This window comes from Hemiscyllium ocellatum, chromosome 31 (assembly GCF_020745735.1).
Source record: "Hemiscyllium ocellatum isolate sHemOce1 chromosome 31, sHemOce1.pat.X.cur, whole genome shotgun sequence".
NCBI classification, from domain to species: Eukaryota; Metazoa; Chordata; class Chondrichthyes; order Orectolobiformes; family Hemiscylliidae; genus Hemiscyllium; species Hemiscyllium ocellatum.
The window spans coordinates 54,386,524-54,406,972 of record NC_083431.1 but is presented as its reverse complement, the minus strand read 5'-3'; the positions used below and the strand labels follow the sequence as shown (position 1 = coordinate 54,406,972).

The 20,449-nt window shown below is 41.1% G+C and overlaps 1 protein-coding gene across 1 annotated transcript; it reads right to left on the bottom strand.

Annotated features, from left to right (window-relative positions):
* Positions 1 to 1,574: 1,574 nt before the first annotated feature.
* On the bottom strand, positions 1,575 to 20,427 carry derl2 (derlin 2). Its single transcript, XM_060848031.1, has 7 exons — positions 20,302 to 20,427; positions 14,164 to 14,229; positions 12,678 to 12,751; positions 12,357 to 12,450; positions 11,108 to 11,303; positions 4,763 to 4,853; positions 1,575 to 3,375 (listed from the first exon to the last, which is right to left on the bottom strand). Exons 1-7 carry the CDS (start codon positions 20,392 to 20,394, stop codon positions 3,270 to 3,272), a joined length of 720 nt encoding a protein of 239 aa, XP_060704014.1. The 5' UTR covers positions 20,395 to 20,427; the 3' UTR covers positions 1,575 to 3,269.
* Between the last annotated feature and the right edge of the window lie 22 nt (positions 20,428 to 20,449).

Below are 20,449 nucleotides of genomic sequence, written 5' to 3'. Positions count from 1 at the left end.
ATCCCAATTTATCCAAACAAACACAAATGCTGGAGAAACTCAGCATGCCTGGCAGCATCTATGAAAAGAGAAGTCTTCTGTGAATCTTCTTCAGTCCTGATGTGCCAGTGGACTTGAAATGTTAACTTTGTTTCCCTCTACACAGATGCTGCAAGATATGTAGTTTCTCCAGTGTTCTCTGCGTTTGTTTCGTATTTACAGCAGCTATGGTATTTTTCCGGTAGCTATCTTGGAAATCTATCCACATAACTATGAATCTTTTCTGTACCCTCTCCAAATCCTTCCCATTCCTAAGTGCAGTACCCAAAACTGAACAACATTTCATTTGAGGTTAACCAGTATTTTAGAAAGGTTCACCATAATGTCCTTGTCTTTATAGCCTTCACCTCATTTTTTACAACCCAGCCTCCTTAACCCTTTTCAAAAACTGTCAAGATTCCTGCACCTATACCCTAGCTCTTTATTCCTGCGCTTCCCCTAGAATATTCTCTCCTTGCTCTTCCTACCAAAATAAATTGCTTCAGTTTTCTGCATTAAATTTCACTTATCACTTGTCTGTCCATTCCATCTGAAAATGTGTTACTGGAAAAGCGCAGCAGGTCAGGCAGCATCCAAGGAGCAGGAGAATCGACGTTTCGGGCATGAGCACTTCTTCAGGAATGGTTCATGCCTGAAATGTCGATTCTCCTGCTCCTTGGATGCTGCCTGACCTGCTGCACTTTTCCAGCAACACATTTTCAGCTCTGATCTCCAGCATCTGCAGACTGCAATTTCTCTTGTCCATTACATCTACTTGGTGTTCTGATCAATATTGATCCCCTATCAGCATAATTAAAAATAAGTTATCTGGTCACTACCGCATTGTTGAGAGTGGAATATTGCTGTGCACAAATCAGAATTTTCAACATCACAATAGTGAGAGTCCTGCAAAAGTCCTTCATTAGCTAGAGAATAGTTGGAACATTCTGAGGTCGTGAAAAGCACTATTTAATTGCAAGACTCTTGATCACTGTCACAACTGCCATTTCTTCATCTGGTCTTTGTAGTCTTTCTTTCAAGGAGGTATCTGTTTAGAGACTACAGTCTCTCACTTCCTCTCCCTCAGTGATTTCTGTGCATCTCTATACTCAGACCCCTTTATCTCCAGACTCTCAGGGAGACTTCTGCACACTGTTTATTGTATCTTAATCCATTTCCCTCAGAAACATATCTGGACACCAGCTGGCATTTTGCAGTCCCGTCTCACGAAGATATCTGTAGCTGTATCTCAGTATCTATCAGTCAGGAATATTTCTAGACACTGAATAGTTTCTCTCATTACTCCTACTACCCCTCACTGCAGGATTTGGAGTGGAACATGTATAAAGAGGAATCTTGAGATAAATATTTTAACTGAAATAATTTAATTTCTGTCAAAAGGCTTTGATGAAAATAACTAGAGAGGATAAAAACATGAGACTCCTGTTCACTCTATCAGATATGCTGAAATAGTTAAGAAACCAGTTAAGAATGTAGCTCTGTTAGAGCACTCAATAAGCTGCTGTAAGCACAGATTATACTCAACAGTTTCACAATTAGCAAATCAAATTTTATGATTAGAATCATCCAAAGTACTTCAGATTTGGCACAAGTGTGAATTGATTAAAATGTTTCAAACTTTGCAGTACAAGTCTGTGGTTTACTGGAGTACAGGTTTTCACACCAACATAAAATATCTACACACCATTCTGAAGAGGAGCAGGGGAGTTCTCCCCAGTGTCCAAACCATTTTACGAAATGTTAGCCTTCTCTCTTCAGAAATTTTGCCTGACCTGCGGAGTATTTCCGGCATCTTCACATTTCAGATTTCCAACATCTGCGATGTTTTCTCGTTTATATGAGAAGAACAGTTTTTAGCTTGTCAATCTCCCTGCCCGATTACAGAGTTGCTCTTGGTTCACAGTCATTTGGTTGATCTGCTGTTAGTCCCGTTGTGCTCACAGCATTTCCTCTGGTTCTTGGACCTTGAAATTAAACACTGCTTTGTAATCAAAAGCTAGTAATTCCAGCCTGCAATCAACTTCTGTCAGCAAGGACACCAGCCCAGCTAAGATTCATGTGGGACATTGTGAACACGAGAATCGTGTTATACATGCTTCATTTAATGGAATTTATCCAAGTTGGCAGTTGTAATATAGACCACACATTCTTAATATTTGGATTTGAAGGCAATTTGTTTGAGATATCTCTACAATTGGGTGCTGCTAATTAATTTGTAAGAATTTAATAGAGGATTAGTTTACAGAAAACGATATCTCAGCCTCCCATTGCATGCATCTGAAATGTTTGCCTTCTGCTGTCAAATCATTTCTGACAGTAAGATTACATACCCACTCCATTACTTGGGCAGCTTATATTGGGTTGTGTGAATCTCAGAATTAACATATCACAAGCAAACACATTTCTAGCTGCAGGTTTACGTTACCTAGTTGCCAGGCTTTGCAACACTGATAAAGTTCCGAAGGTATTCTCAGATTATTGGTAGCTAATTGTGTAAAGTTTTCTGTGTTTGAACAGGTTACACATCTGACACCAGCCTGTAACAGGGAAAGAATGTGTAATACCAACTGATTAGTCTGTTTAACCAATACTGGTTAGCTACAGGCTAAACTGACATCTACTGGGCTTAGCTGTCCACATGTGTGACTGACAAAATAGATCAATGGAAAGACTGTGGAGGTTGACTGTGCTTAGGTAACATATTCTTGCATTAATCCTGCTGACAATAGATCAAAGACTCCATCTGCTGTCTTTTTGCTCGGAAATTTGATCTCTCTGATCACAGTGAGGTCTGATGGGTTGAGTTCTGTTTTCATTGTAAAAGAATTCTTACAGCAGTCAGCAATTTCTCATAAAAACGATCAGTTATATAAAAATTATGGCTACACATTCAATTGAGGTGAATGCGACTTCAGAGATTTGATCTTCCAAGAGACAAGTAATGTGAACACTCAGATCTCCAGTTTGATGGAATAAATCTCATCGAAATGTCAGTGATTCCAGTAAAACAAACAACGCTGCAGGCACTATTGGCCAATTATAATATGCCCTCGAGATTTGACAGGTATCCATCATACAGAATGTGCTTGCTGATGGGTGAGTCATTGGCAGTCTGCAAGGTGGCATTTATTGAACTGAACCAGAGTGACAGGGAACATAGGGAGGCAAAAGAGAACAAATACATCCTTTGAGGTCCTGCAGAGTGTTTGCTGCTTACAGCTGGTTTGCATCTAGCCCCCAAGTCGCTGTCCTTCACCCCAGTTGAAACCCCCAGGCCGGTCCTCAGGCAATGGATTGTAGTTGGGGTCTTCTTCCGGAATATCAAAAACAATTTTCCTGCCAGAGAAAACAGACCCCATTCCTGGGATTAGTTATGGAAACAACATAACAGCATTAGAAAGAAGGCTCAAGGTTTGGCAGGACTGAGAATATAGTGCCAGCATCTAGAAACAGGAGTAGGGCAATTTGGTCCCTCAAGTATGTTCCGCCGTTCATTATATTCAAGCTATTCAATGACTTAACTTCATATTACCACCTTACCCCATATTTCCCAAATAACAACAATAGTCAATAGCAAAACTTGCACATCAGGCTGGGTGTGAATTATCAGATCAGGTCACAATCTTCACAGTATAGGGTGACCCCATATCCAGGGGTCCAGTTTCCATGGTTACAGTTACCTGCAGTTTACCTTCTGGAATCAGGGACTAGGGACTGCTGGGAAGGTACGTTTCCCATTTAAATGAATGGGTTCACACCTATCCGTGGTTTTGTAGGTCTTGGAACACATCCCCCGCAGGTACGGAGAGACTACTGTGGTTCACAATGGGAACAAAGCACAAAATCAGTCTTTGTTTCTGGAATAAATGCAGCAGTATGATATCCTGTACTACTCAAGATGAATAAAGGTGGCCATACCAATTGGATCAGCTCAGGGTGCCAACAAGGCAACAGTGGACTCTTCTCTCCAAGCTGGCAAAGTAGGCCAAAGTAGGTGATGATTGGTCAATGGATTTGCCAGAAGCGAGTTATGTTGTAAACCCCAGCTCTGTCTCTGCATCAATGCTTACACACTGTGTGTTACACAAACATTGTGAGGTAGTTCTGAGATAATAACAGGCACCTGCTGTCATACACCCAGCGAGCAAAATGGCAACCACAAGGATGCCTCTGAAAATCTAAACCCCTTCAAAAGTTTCGCCCACAACATGCATCAATCGCTCACCATCCAAACCTCAACCTCTGGGTCCTGCTTCCCCATGCTACCTGTATATCATTAATACAGGGGAGAGCTAGAGGAGCATGGAGTGATTGACTGTAATGAGAACAAGGAGAGGCATGTTGCAGTCACATTCAGCCTCTTTGTTAACTCAGCTCAGGACAGTCTTGAAGGGAGGTGGGCAGTGATAATATTTCTGAAAGGGAGATTACAGTAACTCTAGAAGACCTCTTGGTACCCTGGTTTCCTCCTACAGTACAAAGATGTGCAGGTTAGGTGGATTGGCCATGTTAAATTGCCCATAGCAAACTGGGATGAGCAGGGTAGATGGATTAGACATGGGAAATGCAGGGTTACAGGGATAGGGTGGGGTGTTGGGGGTGGTCTGGGTGGGATGCTCTTCGGAGGGTGCTGTGAACTTGATGGGCTCAATGGCCTACTTCCACATTTTAGAGATTCTATCATATATCCCAAACAATGATCACTTCAATAAAAACAACTTACAAAATGTTTGGTGTCCTGAGCAGCCGACCCCCACCAGGTTGGTTTGGAAATACGTCTTCCAAGAAATAATAGATATGACCAACAGCGATTCCTAAAATCAAACAACAACTAGGTAAAGCTAGAAAGACAAAATAGCTGCAGCACGACCTTAAATGCATAGTGAAGTACGCTGTCAACAGGACTTGTTTCCTCCAGATTACCATCAACTTGCAATGGATTTTTCAGACCTCTTGCATTGTGGAATCTTAGGCCTATAACGGAAGCTATCCAATCAGGTTCACTCCCCGTTGTTTATCCACAAAGTATTTATCCAATGCACTGAATGTTTTTCTGCCTTCCTTTCAGGCTGTGCAATCCGGATGAAACAACTTGTTGCATAAAATAATTTCTCCACATTTCCCCAGCGTCTGTTAAACCAATTATTTCAACTCTGTCAGTGGAAATGGTTTTGCCTTCTCTGCTCCATCAAAACACCTCATTTACTCTGGGTCCATGGAAGGTTTTATAAATACTGGATGCCTTGAGAATAAGGATCCTTAGGGCACAGAGGGGGTTCTTGGGGCATCAGAAAGAAGGCTCAAGGTTTGGCAGGACTGAGAATATGGTGCCAGCATCTAGAAACAGGAGTAGGGCTATTTGGTCCCTCAAGTATGTTCAGCCATTCATTATATTCAAGCTATTCAATGACTTAACTTCATATTACCACCTTACCCCATATTTCCCAAATACCATCATTAACAAAACTAATCTCAGATTTAAAATTAATAATTGATCCAGCATCAATTATTGGTTGTGGATGAGAATTCCAAACTTGTACACACATGCAGTGTTTCCTGGATTAATTCCTAATAGATCTGGATCAAGTGATTAGATGATGATTACTTGTCCTAGATGTCTGACGAAAAGAAATAGTTTCTACCTGTCCTATTTAACTATCAAATCGTCCCTGCTGCCTTCTAAGTTCCAGGAAACACTGCCCCATTTTCTTCTCACATTGTAATTTAACTTTTGGAGTCCAGGTATCACAATGATGAATCTACACATTTTCCGGTCAATATTCCCTTCCTAAATATGCTGCCAAATCAGCTCTCTCAATCCCTGAAATGTGGTCTGACACCTTTTAAGGACCTCAAAGGGATTGTTCACTTAAATGAAATGCTTGTTAGAAATATTGCTTTGAGAGTGCAATTTCCTTTTGATGTTAAAAGTCTTCATGGAAAAGTAAAAATTCTCTCAAATCCTCAGGCTAAGTGTATCATCAACACTGTACAACAGGTGTGAGAGAAGGAAGGAACTCTATGGATAAAAAAGGATGTGTTATATTTCCATATTAAAATAATTTTTGAATTTATACTTCAAAATAGAAGCAGATGGGTGTTGGTTACTTTTGTGAAATGTTTTATTTACAATGAGAAAGGTCAGTGAGTTATTATGGGAGTGAGCTAAATCCAGCATTTGTCAAAAAGCAGCTGACTGTACACCTCAGTGGTGTTATTTGAAATACGCTCATACTGTTGGGTTTATGGCAGATAGGGTAAACACTTAAAGTCATTGCTTTCAGTTCAGAAGAATAGTCATAGAGATGTACAGCATGGAAACAGACCCTTCCGTGCAATCTGTCCATGCTGACCAGATATCCCAAGTCAATCTAGTCCCACCTGCCAGTACCCGGCCCATATCCCTCCAAACCCTTCCTATTCGTATACCCATCTAGATGCCTTTTAAATGTTGCAATTGTACCAGCCTCCACCACTTCCTCTGGTAGCTCATTCCATACATGTACCACCCTCTGTGTGAAAAAGTTGCCCCTTAGGTCTCTTTTATATCTTTTCCCCTCTCACCCTAAATCTATGCCCTCTAGTTCTAGTCTTTTCCCTGGGGTGGGGGAGTCATTGTCTATTTATCCTATCCTTGCCCCTCATAATTGTGTAAACCTCTATAAGGTCACCCCTCAGCCACCGACGCTGCAGAGAAAACGGCCCCAGCTTGTTCAGCCTCTCCATATAGCTCAGATCCTCCAACCCTGGCAACTTCCTTGTAAATCTTTTCTGAACCCTTTCAAGTTTCACAACATCTTTCCGATAGGATGGAGACCAGAATTGCACGCAATATTCCAACAGTGGCCTAACCAATGTCCTGTACAGCCACAACATGACCTCCCAACTCCTGTACTCAATACTCTGACCAATAAAGGAAAGCATACCAAACACCTTCAACACTATCCTACCTACCTGCGACTCCACTTTCAAGGAGCTATGAACTTGCACTCTAAGGTCTCTTTGTTCAGCAATACTCCCTAGGACCTGACCATTAAGTGTATAAGTCCTGCTAAGATTTGCTTTCCCAAAATGTATCACCTCGCATTTATCTGAATTAAACTCCATCTGCCACTTGTCAGCCCATTGGCCCCTCTGATCAAGATCCTGTTGTAATCTGAGGTAACCTTTTTCACTGTCCATTACACCTCCAATTTTGGTGTCATCTGCAAACTTACTAACTATACCTCTTATTCTCGCATCCAAATCATTTTTGTAAACGATAAAAAGTACAGGGCCCAGCACCGATCCTTGTGGCACTCCATTGGTCACAGGCCTCCAGTCAGAAAAACAACCCTCCACCACCACCCTCTGTCTTCTACCTTTGAGCCAGTTCTGTATCCAAATGGCTAGTTCTCCCTGTATTGCGTGAGATCTAACCTTGCTAGAATTGAGCAAGTTTAAAAAAAATGTAATTCAGAAATTGCCAAACTCGAATGCAGATGCAAGTTTAGTTTCTTTCCTAGAAGGAGTTCCTTGTGACAAATCATTCTGCAGAAGAGTTTATAGAACAAAGAAAAGTACAGCACAGGAAGAGGGCCTTTAGCCCTCTAAGCTTGTGCTGATCATTGTGCCCTAAATAAACTAAAAAACAAACTTTCTGCCCTTATTCGGTCCATATCCCTCTAATCATGTAACCATCCAGATGCCTCTTAAATCTTGCCTGCTTCCATCACCTTTTCTGACAGTGCATTCCAGGCTCTTCCCAATCTCTGCATGAGAAACTTCCCTCGCACGTTTTCCTTCAACTTACCCCCTCTCACCTGAACCGGTATCCCCTTAGAATTGAAACTCCAACCCTGGGAAAGAGCTCTGACTATCTACCCTATCTACGCCTCTCATAATTGTGTAGACCTCTATCAGGTCTCCTCTCAGCCGCCGACTTTCCAGTGAAAACAATCTCAGTCTTTTTAACCTTTCCTTATAGCCGATGCTCTCGAGACCAGGCAACATCCTGATGAACCTTCTCTGCACTCTCTCCAGAGCCTCCACATCCTTCTAGTAGTGCAGTTACCAAAACTGCACACAATACTCCAGGCCTAACAAGGGTTGCAACATGTTTGCCAATCTTTTGTCCTCCATGCCCAGGCTGATGAAGGCAAGCATGCCATATGCCTTCTTAATCACCTTGGTCACTTGAGTTACAACTTTTAGGGAACTGTGGACCTGCAGGCCCAGATCCCGTCTGTATGTTAATGTTCCTAAGGGTTTACAGTATAATTCATACCGAAATTTGATCCGAAATTTTAGTTCATGAAACTTCCAAATCAGGAGAATTTGGTTAGAAATCTGCACGTTATTAAAACTAAAATAATTTCAATTCTCAGATTTGTGAAACATTTATGTCAATAAATAGAAACTTAAAGAGCTGAGATAATGGTATAATTTTTCTGGACTTTAAAGTGTCTACAATGGACAGTGATATTGGGGAAAAAGGTTAAAATTTAGCTGTGCAGTGTTCCCTTACAGCACCAGGGAACCAGATTTGATTCCACCTTCAGGCAATTGTCTGTGTGGAACTTGCATATTCTCTATGTGTTTGTGTGGGTTTCTGCTGAGTGCTCTGGTTTCTCTCTCAGTCTACAGATGTGCAGGTTAGATGGATTGGCCATGCTATATTGCCCATGGTGTCCATGGATATACTGGCTAGGCGAGTTAGCCTTGGGAAACAGGATTACAGGGGATGGGTATGGCAGGATGGTCTAGGGAGGGTTGATGTGTACTTGATGGACCGAATGAATAAAGAAATTACAGCATAGGAACAGGTCCTTTGGCCCTCCAAGGCTGCGCCGATCCAGATCCCCTATCTAAACCTGTCACCTATGTTCTAAGGATCTGTATCCCTCTGCTCCCTGCCCATTCATGTATTCGTCTTGATACACCCTATCATGCCCGCCTCTACTACCTCCGGTGGCAACACGTTCCAGGCATCCACTACCCTTTACGTAAAGAACTTTCCACGCATATCTCCCTTAAACTTCCCCTCCTCACTTTGAACTCGTGATCCCGAGTAATGGAGTTCCCCACTCTGGGAAACAGCTATCCGTCCTGTCTATACCTCTCATGATTTTGTAGACCTCAATCAGGTGCCCCCTCCAATCTTTGTCTTTCTGATGAAAATAATCCTAATCTACTCGAACTCTCTTCATAGCTCGCACTCTCCACACCAAGCAACATCCTGGTGAACCTCCTCTGCACCCCCTCCAAAGCATCCACATCCTTTTAAGCATGTGATGACCAGAACTGTACACAGTATTGCAAATGTGGCCAAACCAAAGTCCTATACAACTGTAACATGACCTGCCAACTCTTGTACTCAATACCCCATCCGATGAAGGAAAGCATGCCGTATGCTTTCTTGACCACTTGATCTACCTGCATTGCCAACTTTAGGGAACAATGGACCTGAACACCCAGAATGGCCTGCTTCTATGCCAAAGGGATTCTATGATTCTAGTTGGAACTTGCTAATTGTCATCTACATTTAGATAGAATAATTAAAAATACAAACTTTTATGTAATAACAATCTATTGCGCTCTGAAAGAAAGTCTAAACCTCAAGAGGATATGTCTCTGTGACTAACTACCAAGTTCATTAACCAAACAGATAAAAACATTTTGTCAACACATACACAAAATACCAAAAGTACTGCAGACGCTGGAAATCAGAAACAAAAACAGAAATTGCTGGAAAAGGTCAACAGGTCTGACAGTATCTCTGGACAGAAATCAAAGTCAATCTTCAGATCCTAATGACTCTTTTTCAGAACTGATGGTAGCTGAGGAAAGATTAATACTTACACAGAAGATGGTGTGGGGAAAAGGTACAGAATAAACAATAAATAAAGATTGAGCCCAAAGAGAGAGAAAAACAAAGGAACAATTAAAAGTCTATCATGAAAATGAATAGCTGCTGATGGGGGCTATTGGTAGCTGGCAATGGGCTGTGTGTAGTAGCAGCCCACATGAAGACAAGACTGGGTGTGTGCAGGTTTGGGTAAGGACATGTCCTCAAGCTCTAAAATAGTTGAACTCGCTATTGAATCCAAAAGGCTACAGAGTTCCTAAAAAGAAAATGAGGTGCTGATCTTTCAGCTTGTGCTGAGCTTTGCTTGAGCACTGTAGTAAGCTTGAGCTAGGGATGTTAGCAAGGGGACATGGTGATGTGTTGAAGTGGCAAAATACGATCCATCAAGCTAGGTTTAATTCTAGGATCTGACTTGTATTACCATCAGCTGGGATCATAACTAGCATTAGTAATTCGTATTACTAATTCTGCTGTGCAAGGCTGTCAGATCCATGTGTGTAGTGACTTTCACAACAGGAAGTCAATGTGGACAAACCGATCATTGTGCGCAGAATGTCAGAGTGACTGTGCAAATTAAATGTGAGATCAGAAGCATGATCTCCAGGGATTGTGTGCCCAAGTCAGTACAAGACAGGTAAATACGTAGCTAGAAAGGGAAGGATTTGCATTGCTAGGACACTAGAAACATGATTAGACAATCAGACTGGGCACAGGTGACCTGTAGTGGATGCATCTGCACAAGACTGCCATCATTTTCCTATCTGAATGAATAACTAAAGATATGCTGGAAATATAAATGAACTGATAAAACAGAAAATAAAGGAAGTGGATCTATTAGGTTTGAGACTTTTGTTTGTACAGGATTTTTATTCTTATGCTATTTGTGTTTCTATTCAACCTACTAATCCAGGGATATATTATCTTCCAACAATATTAAAGACAGCAGATGGTGGTCAAATGATTAAAAGGCTACTTAAAAGAAAGATAATTGTAAGCAGATTTACAGGTCACTGTAATTTCTACACATTAGGAAGTATGTGAGCAGGATACAATTCAGAATTGATTTGAATGCAGCATCGCACCAACAGTTAACCACACCAAATTTCCAGTTTCCTTTCCAAATAATACCATGAAATGATCAGACCATATCACATGTACATTCAAAAAATACCACTTACACACTGTTCAATGCTTTTCCTTGACACAGCATTGCTTGCTTACCTAACAAATCCACTATGATTGAATTCCCAAGCAACAATGAGAAGCCCATTAATACCCAGGGCAGGAATGGAGCCTGAAAATTAAGGAGCCCAAAGAAGTTCATCCTGACGTAAGGATTTCGCCTGCTCCATATATAGACGAGCATTATAGTAAAGGCCTGACCCAGGAACACTAGATTGACAAACAAGCCAAAGATCTGACATAAAGTTAAGGAGGAAAAAAGTCAAACATTTTCAACAGGATTAGCAGATTTCTGCCTGTGTCAAAGAAGGTAAGGTGGGGTGAATAAAAGGAGTGGACTGAGAAGAACAAGAACAAGAGAACAGGTGCATGGATGACAATTGGGGGAAAGTCAGAGGAGGGAGAGAACAGGGAGAGGTTGCCCTCATTACCCATTTCAGTAAGGCACCATGATCTACCCGATGTAAGTAAAGCTTAGGTTTAATAATTTACTGTGCTCTTTGATTGCTTGCAATTTTCCCCTGTGTTCAAGCTGTCCTGGTTGGATCAAAATGCTCAATGAGGCAACTCCACCAGAAAAATGGAACAATGGAATATTTTAAGCACTAAAGCAAATGATGAAGACGTATACATCAGTCACTGCCAGATGTGACAGTGCCATGGGCAAGGTGGAAGCTATGCAAGGCATGGAAGCTATGAGAACTATAGAAAACCTGCAACACCTGAGAAACACATTACAGGGATACATGATTTATGAACATCCAACTTACAAAACTGATTAATGGAATCCCATATGGGATATATTAATAATAACTAAAAATAATAATCAAAGATATGATGTATACTTCACAGTACTTATGAATGGCCATTTTACAGTGTCCTGCTTTGTGTTTGACTTGCCTACAAGTCCACTTCTGAATGGACTCAAGAATGGAACCAGGTCACAACCTAGAGATTGCTTGCATGAGGAGAATAATGGATTAAAAATAAAAACACAGCAGACCAAGGCCAGTTATTAAGATCAATGACCAATGGATTTAAAGAGGTATGAAACTCCTTAATGTGATTCAAGTTTGTGTTGAATTCATTGATCTTCACCAGGAGCCTGTGGGAAGCTATCATTAGATGGGATAAGGGTATGAGTGACAGTGGAAGCCAGTGAGTTCTGTGGCAAAATGTTGATGTTATTGAATGACAGCTATATGCTTGTTAAAATATAATTAATTAATTTACTGATCTTTGAAAATAGTTTGGTATCATATATACTAAAGAAAAAGCTGAAGGATACAGTCATCAAAAATCCACCAAAGAGAAACATAAAGACAAAGTCTGCAGTTCGACCCCTGAATGACCCTTCTTCAAGCATCCGGCAGTATCGATATCTGCAGTAATGGTTAAGAAAACACAAGGTGTATCAAAGTAAAAATTATGAAAGCAAAAAAATGTTTTTGGAGGGAATAAACACTCTCCTTAAACCTGATTTCTTTACCTGTTGCAAATGCAATTTGTAAACAGACATCTTTAGCAATCATCAATCAGTTTGATTCTTACACAAAAAGCAGTTTTTAAAAATTTCTACATGTAATTTCAACAGCTGTCAAAAGGATACAGGAATATCATATTAAACAAAAAATTAAATCCCACTGTACCAAAAAACAGGAAATTTGTAATTAATCTCCAAACCTACAAGAAAAGAAAACACGGATTAATGTTACAGTCTGGAAATCCATTTCAATTCCTTTACGATTCATTTTTAAAAAAATTCCTCGCTCCTCTCGATAGTACTCAGCTAAATCACAGCACTGACACTCAGTGTACTGAGGAAGGAGGAAATTGGAACTGTGAAGGTTCTTTGGGAATGTCAACATCATAATGCCAGTCAAAATCCTAGTAACATCAACTAATAAGGAGTGAACACCAGAAACTTTGGATGGGGCAAAGAAAGCAAGGACTGGGTGTCTCCAACAATTGTCAATTAAAATGACGTGAGAAAACAAACAGACTAAGGAGGACATCTAAAGGACATAATTGTGTGCGAGCACTATGTTTTCAGGTTCACAATAACTATCTCGAAGGACAGAGTTGCTGATGCTTACTGTGATGTTTCGGCAGCTGCTAAATGCAGGTTGGGGAATCAGTCACCTGCAGCCAATTATGTATCCCAGCATTGAGATACTACTGTAGGCAGGCGAGCGATGATATACACTACAGGGGACAGGGTGAGAAATGAACAAATAACTTACTAAAGACACCATAGCTATTGATAAAAATCAGCTCTTGGAGCGTGTCAAGCTCCTGGGAGTGGTCATCCACAACAAGCTTTCTTTGACTCTTCATGTGAACGCACTGGTTACAAAGGCCCAACAACGTCTCTTCTTCCTCAGGCAGCTGAGGACATTTGGCATGACGGCGAATACCCTTGCCAACTTTTATAGGTGCACCATCAAGAGCATTCTGTCTGGATGTATCACTATCTGGTATGGCAACTGTGCCATTCAAGATCGAAGACAGTTACAGAGAGTGTGAATTCTGCCTGGACAATCACAAAGGCCAACATCCCATCTATAGAATCCATCTGTCAAAGAAAGGCCGCCAGCATTCTCAAAGATCCATCCCACCCTGGCAATGTTTTTCCACAACCTCTACCATCGGAGAGAAGGGACAGAAGCCTGTACACACGCACAGCCCGTTTGGCAACGATTTCTACCCTACTGTTGTTAGAATACTGAATGGACTCACAAACACTTAACATTCACCTGTACTTGTGTTTTTGTTTGTGCCGCTGTTTACCTATTATTTACTTATCTCTGCTATTTAACTCTGTGATCTGCCTGTTTTGCTTGTAAGACAAAGCTTTTCACTGTGCCTCGGTACACATGACAATAAATTCAATTCAATTCAATTCACATCGCCATTTTAGATTTTTACTGTTCAACTTACAATTCACAAAGCCATGACAGCCTGTGTAATTCAGCATTTTCTGACATTATCAGAACATTATAAGGGGAATAACTGTGGCTGAACTGGAAATATTAGGAATAGTGAGTATATACAAACCATGCAGTGTTATGCATTAATCTAATAAACAAACTTACTTGGTAGTGTTTAAATATAAGTTCGGGATTGAAGTACAGCTGGAATGGTGTGATTATTTCTAATTGCTGAAAGAAAGTAAACAAGACATTAGAGATTTACTTTACAAAACAAGGATGAAAATTGTACCTCATAGCACCTCACATTATCCTAAAACAATTTACAGCAAATGATGTACTTTTGAAGTGCGGTCTTAAAGCCCACCCACAATACAATGGGATAAATGATGGTAGAAGGAACTGCAAGACACAATAGCTGTAGGAGACTCCATAGTTATGACAGACAATTGTTTCTGCAACTGCTGACATGAAACCCCTGCATTGTCTGTTGCTCCTCTCATTCCACAGTAAAGGGCTAACAGCACTCAGAACATTTTGGGGGAGGACTACAGAAGCTCATTTGGGAACCAGGAATGTAGGGGGCAAAAGGTTTGAGATCTGCCAAATTTGATTAGTTCTGAAGGAAATTAAAGAGTAGGATTTCACAGATAATCTTGGAATCATTCCCAGCGCTACACACAAGTTTGTTTATAGGAATAGTAAATTAAAAGAGGTTAACATGCAGTTGCAGAATGAAGGACTTCAAATTCCTCAGGCAGTGGGTTCAGGAGGTAAATAAGTCGCACTTGAACAATGCTGCTAACAATATCTTTGATTAGAGACAAAAAAAAACTACAGATACTGGAATCCAAAGTAAACAGGCAAGAGGCTGGAAGAACACAGCAAGCCAGCAGCATCAGGAGGTGGGGAAGTCGACGTTTCTGGTGTAACCCTTCTTCGGGACGGGGGGGGGGGGGGGGGGGGGGTGTGGATGAAGGGGGAGCTGCAAATAAAGGGGGTGGCAGGAGCTGAGTGGTGAAGTGAGGATAGGTGAGGAAAGGTAGAAGGTACGACATGGTTGGTCAATGGGAGGAATGAGAGATTGTTGGTGGAGGCAAGTTGTAATATTCTTGATTTGGACTTGCAGGGTTACATTGTACTTTGCTCAAAAACTGCATGAATTCATGTAAAACTCCGTTAGCTCACTTTTTAGATTAGAATCAATCTAAACATCATGGCACAGACAGAGAACACAGGGGGCTAACACCTTCAACATATTGTCTAGCTATCACCATTGTTAACAGCTAACCTGAGACTGCAAATTTTAAAAAAAAGGTTTTGTGATTTACACATGAAAGAAGTGAAACTATCATGGTATTCAAACAGATGAAAGACTAAACAGACAATCAATTTTTCAATGTATAATTTCAGTTACATCACACTGTAAATTTTTTGCTATAAATTGTGTGTTAGGATTGAGCCCTCCACTACCACCTGATGAAGGAGCGTCGCTCCGAAAGCTAGTGTGCTTCCAATTAAACCTGTTGAACTATAACCTGGTATGTGATTTTTAACTTAATATCCTTGAGGCAGCGTTTCAACTAATTTAGCGGCGGGTGTGCACAAGTAGAGGATAAACAAAATACACAGAAAGACAGTGCAGCCAATACTTATGAATGTGCTTCCAGGCATGAGGGAGCTTCATTATGTGGATAGACTGGAGAAGCTGGGGCTGTTCTCTTTAAGTTTGAGATAATGTTTGCATCAGTATTCAAAATCATGAAGCCAATGGACAAAATGGAAAGAAACTGTTCCCATGGGTGATAAGTCAGGAACTGATGGACTTAACAATACTGACAAAACAAAACATTGGTGACATAATAAAAAACATTTTCAATAAGCGGGTAGGATCTGGAATGTGCTGCCATTCAATCAGAGCCTTCCAGATCTTCATCTGGAAGCAGTGGGCCTGGTGGAGGCATTAAATGAGCATTTTTAGTCTGGCCTCACAAGGGAAAGATGTTACCAGAACAACTGCAAATGAAGAGGGGTGGAAAAAAAATGGATAAGATTGAAATCAGTGAAGGAGAAGAAAATAAAAGAAAGCCAATTCTCAAAGCAGGAAAATCCTGAGGTCTTGATGTGATGCATCCTGGGTGACCAAAGGAAACAAGGATGGAAATCTTACAGGAATTGGTTCCAAAGAGGTTTTAAAGCCTCCTTTAAAATGGGAATGATGTTAGAGGATAGGTGGGTGATTGACGAGAACAGGAACAGTCTGTGAAGCAGTCCATGAGGAAGAAACACTTACGAGGGAGTTTCAAAGTCAGATTGTGAAGAACAGAAAGAAAGTGAAGAATTGGGAATCCCTTGTGAAATTTTGAGATTTGATGGCTTAATTTGCATTGATATCCGGGGAGGGGGTGAGGTGCTGTGGTGTTTTTCATGATGGCATTTTTTATTTGATGGGCACCATAAGGTGCTTAATCAGATTGTTACTCATACCCAGAACTAATTAGTTGTTTAATTACTCACCATGTCTAATTCTGGATGACAATATAAGGTGTACATACATTGTAGTCTGCATTTCTGCATTAATATTGTAAAATTTATTGCTTTGTTCAAATTCACAAAATGTTTGTGTCTTCACTTTCCTGGGAAGACCCTTGCATCTTACTTTTCAGCTACTATAAAAATAAAAGCTACTTGTTCCTAACCAGATTACATCATAACTTAGCTATTTAGTCTGGGATCAAATGATCTGGTCAAAAGTTGACAGTCTGGTCTGTGACCACAGCTTTTACATAATGAAAGGACTTAGTTAATTTCTCCTGCTTTCCACCCAGTCACAGAGGTACCCTTTTCTTCTTCCTGCCTCTTTCCCCTTTCACTGGTTCAAAAGCTAAAATGTTTCTATCTTTCTTCAGTTCTGATTAAAGGTATTAGACCTCAAATGCTAACACTGTTTCTCCCTTTGCTGACATTGCCTGGCCTGCTGTGAATTCCAGCACTGATTGATTTTACTTCACTTTTTCAATATTCACAGTATTGGTCCAAAAACAAGGATGTCTTGTTCAACCTTCAAAAAGCACTGGCTGAATCTAAGCTCAAGGAGTGTGTTGAATTCTGGATGTGGTTAAAGTAGGATTCTCAGGAGTTACGCTAGAGATGAAGGTCTTCAGTCTGGGAAAACTAGGGTAACTCAGGTAATTCTTACAGCTGAGAAAGGCAAGAGAAGATTTGATACTTGTATTCAAAATCATGAGTGGCTTTGAGATGTCAATGACAGAAACCATTAATCTGGTTTGGTGATGTTGATTGAAGATGAATCAGGTCCTGGAAAACACTCTTTAGGTGGAGGAATGGGATCTCTCCCACCTAATTGAGAAGGCACATGGTGACTCAGTTTAAAACTTCACCCTTAAGATGACATTTCGGAGAGTGAAGCATGACCTCAGTTTTGAAATAAGCCATGATTATGGTTTTATGCTTCTGAAGAATGGCTTGAATCTAACAAATAAGACATTCATGACATTATTAGATTTGACCAGTAATGGTATACTAGCAAAAAGACATTTAAAATGCGATGATAAGCACAAATAGATAGCATTATGCAAATCTCTTTAAATCCAAACGTGCAGTCATGTCCTGTAGATGTTTGGGCACATCCAAGTTATATTGGGAAACAGTTTCGATTGAACGCAGTAACAGAGAGATTATATGGGGGTATACCTAGAATTTGCTCCAGACAGTTAATTTTAGCTGCTCCAGCGAATTATCTGGACATATGTAAAACCCGGGTCCTTATCAGAAACATTAAATGGGGTGAGACTAGCTATGTGGGGTGTCACACACAATCCTCAGCAGTCATGTCAATTTAGCTCCCCAGTTGTAGTGTGACATTCACAATGACAAACTCATTTCAACTGAGTTTCAACTGTATAATCACTGATACAATGTTGTGGGACAGTTATTCTGTTACTTTCTAATCATCCATGAACCTGAATTAAACTGTGCAATGGCTGGAAACCTGGTAAGAAAGGTAGATCAGACGAAGCAAAAAAAAACACAAAAGGTGGTAAGTGCCACAGGAGGTGGAAGCAGACACAATAGCAGCACTCAAGGAGCACCTGGATGAATACATGAATAGGAAGGGAGGAGAGGGATACAGATCATGTAAGTGAAGACAGTCTTAGTATAAAAGGGCAAAATGTGTTGGTGCAGGTTTGGAGGGCTGTAGGACCTGTTTCTGCGCTGTATTGTTCTTTGTTCTGAACAATGAAGGGTAAATGGGTGTATTAACATGGGGTTACTGTAATGCAAACTGCTCGATTAGTAGTGGCTGCAGAATTTGAAAACAGAATCGAGAAGGATACTGGGAAGAGGAATTGGAATGAGTAGCTCTTATTGACTTTCTATTTAAAACTACAATTCAAAAATTATTTGGTCTCAAAATGCAGAATTTTTGCTAAATATGAAAGCTGTCTGAATCAAAGGCTACAACTATTATACCAAGGTGTGTAATCTAGTTTATTTTTAATGTGGCAGTATTTTCACCAGTTACATGATGGAACTTTCCTGTTAGTACCTTCTATGTTGTAGAGAAAACAGACTTTACTTGTAATAATCTCTCCTCATAATTTAGCTCTTGAAGTACAGACAGTACACCATATCCTCAAACTAAACTAGCCCCACCTGCCTGCGCTTGGCCCATATCCCTCCAAACATTTCTTATTCATGTAAATATAGAGTACTACTGCACAGAGACAGGCACTTTGGCCCAAACTGGTCCATACGACCAAAATGTCTATCAATGCTGACCTCATTTCCCTGCACTTGGCCCATATCCTTCTAATCCTTTCCTATCCAGCATGGGGGGGGGTTTAAGAGGCTCACACGCGATCTGCCACCTCTACTATCTTTTAAACATTGTAACTGTACTCACATCCCCACTTCTTCTGGAAGTTCATTCTACACACAAGACACACTATGTTAAAAAAAAGTACAGTTCCCATCTCTGATCCACTATTAATTTCCTCTGGATTTTAGGTTTGCTATTTCCCCTTTTCTACAGTAAACTGCAGGTTGTCCGGAGATGCAATTCCCTTCTTTGGAACTATTTCAGAAAATCTGTTCTGCACCCTTTCCAAATGTTCACTTGCTTCTTGAATAGTGATCCCCAGAAATGGTCATGATTTGGAGATGCGGTATTGGACCAGGTTTATTTGGAAGCACTAGCTTTCCAAGTAAACCTGCTTGGAAAGCTACTGCTTCCAAATAAACCTGTTGGACTATAATCTGATGTTGTATGCTTTTTAACTTTGCCCAGAAATGGTGTCATACTCCAACAAAGGCCACATTCAGCATAAGGGCGACACAGTGGCTTAGTGGTGAGCATTGCTGCCTCATAGCGCCAGTGACTCAGGTTTGATTCCAGCCTTGGGTAACTGACTGTGTGGAGTGTGCACATTCTCCCTGTGCAAGTTTCCTCCAGGTGCTTCGCTTTCCTCCCATGATCCAAAGATGTGCAGGGCCAAGCTACATTTCCAATAATGTTCAGGAATGAGTACGTTAGATGTGTTAGTCAGAGGATAGATGGAGAGTTATAGGTTAGCAGAATGACCCTGAGGGGCAGTTTTACTCTTTGGAAGGTTGGTGTGGACCTGTTGGGCTGAATGGCCTGTTTCCACAGGGATCCTATGATAATTTTTTTAGCTACTCACTGCACCTACTGAGCAAGTAAAGATTCATATGCCAATGACTATTTTGACAAAATCACAAAACACCAGATTATAGTCGAACAGGTTTATTTGGAAGCAGTAGTTTTCGGGGCACTGGAGCGGCACTCCGAAAGCGAGTGCTTCCAAATAACCCTGTTGGACTATAACCTGGTGTCGTGTGATTTTTAACTTTGTACAACCTAGTCCAACACCTGCACCTCCAAATCATGATAAAAACTTATTTGGTCACCTTCAAACATTGGTAACTGAGCACCTCCAGGACTCCCCATCCTTGAAGACCATTTAAACAGTAGCATTTAATTTGTACTGCACATGTATCACAAGGTGTCACATTGCTGATTTATTTTGCATTGTATTTCATTCCAAAGTGCTGATCCGCCACCTTTTCGTGGTCGGGAGGGGTGGTGGTGGAAAGGCGATCAGACACCTCCTCCCCAGACCTCGTCCCGGGGAAGGGGAAACAAACGGACACTCTCACTCTCTTCTTCCCCGCCCAAATAGTCCAATCAGCCATGGTTGCCCCTTCTGTGTTCCAGTCGCCAGCCAGTCCCCTACCCCCAGGCCCAGGCGAAGCACCTACCACAGCGGCAGTAGTGAGCACACAGGCGGTGGTGTAGGCCCGCGTTACTAGGGGGATCTGCAAGTACTCCTGCTGCAGGCTCTGATACGCCATCTTCAGCCCGACCGCGGGGGGCAGCTTCCGGTCCTGGCATCACTTCCGGAAACGG

Bases quoted from the DNA above. Each gene is read 5' to 3' on its own strand.
- derl2 (XM_060848031.1), bottom strand. From the start codon at position 20,394: ATGGCGTATCAGAGCCTGCAGCAGGAGTACTTGCAGATCCCCCTAGTA. The intron at 12,451-12,677 runs GTATCCTTTTGA...CCATTACTGCAG, and splicing joins TTGTTTAATATGATATTCCT to ATATCGATACTGCCGGATGC. The intron at 11,304-12,356 runs GTATCCTTCAGC...ACTTTATGTCAG, and splicing joins TTGGTGGATTTTTGATGACT to ATCTTTGGCTTGTTTGTCAA.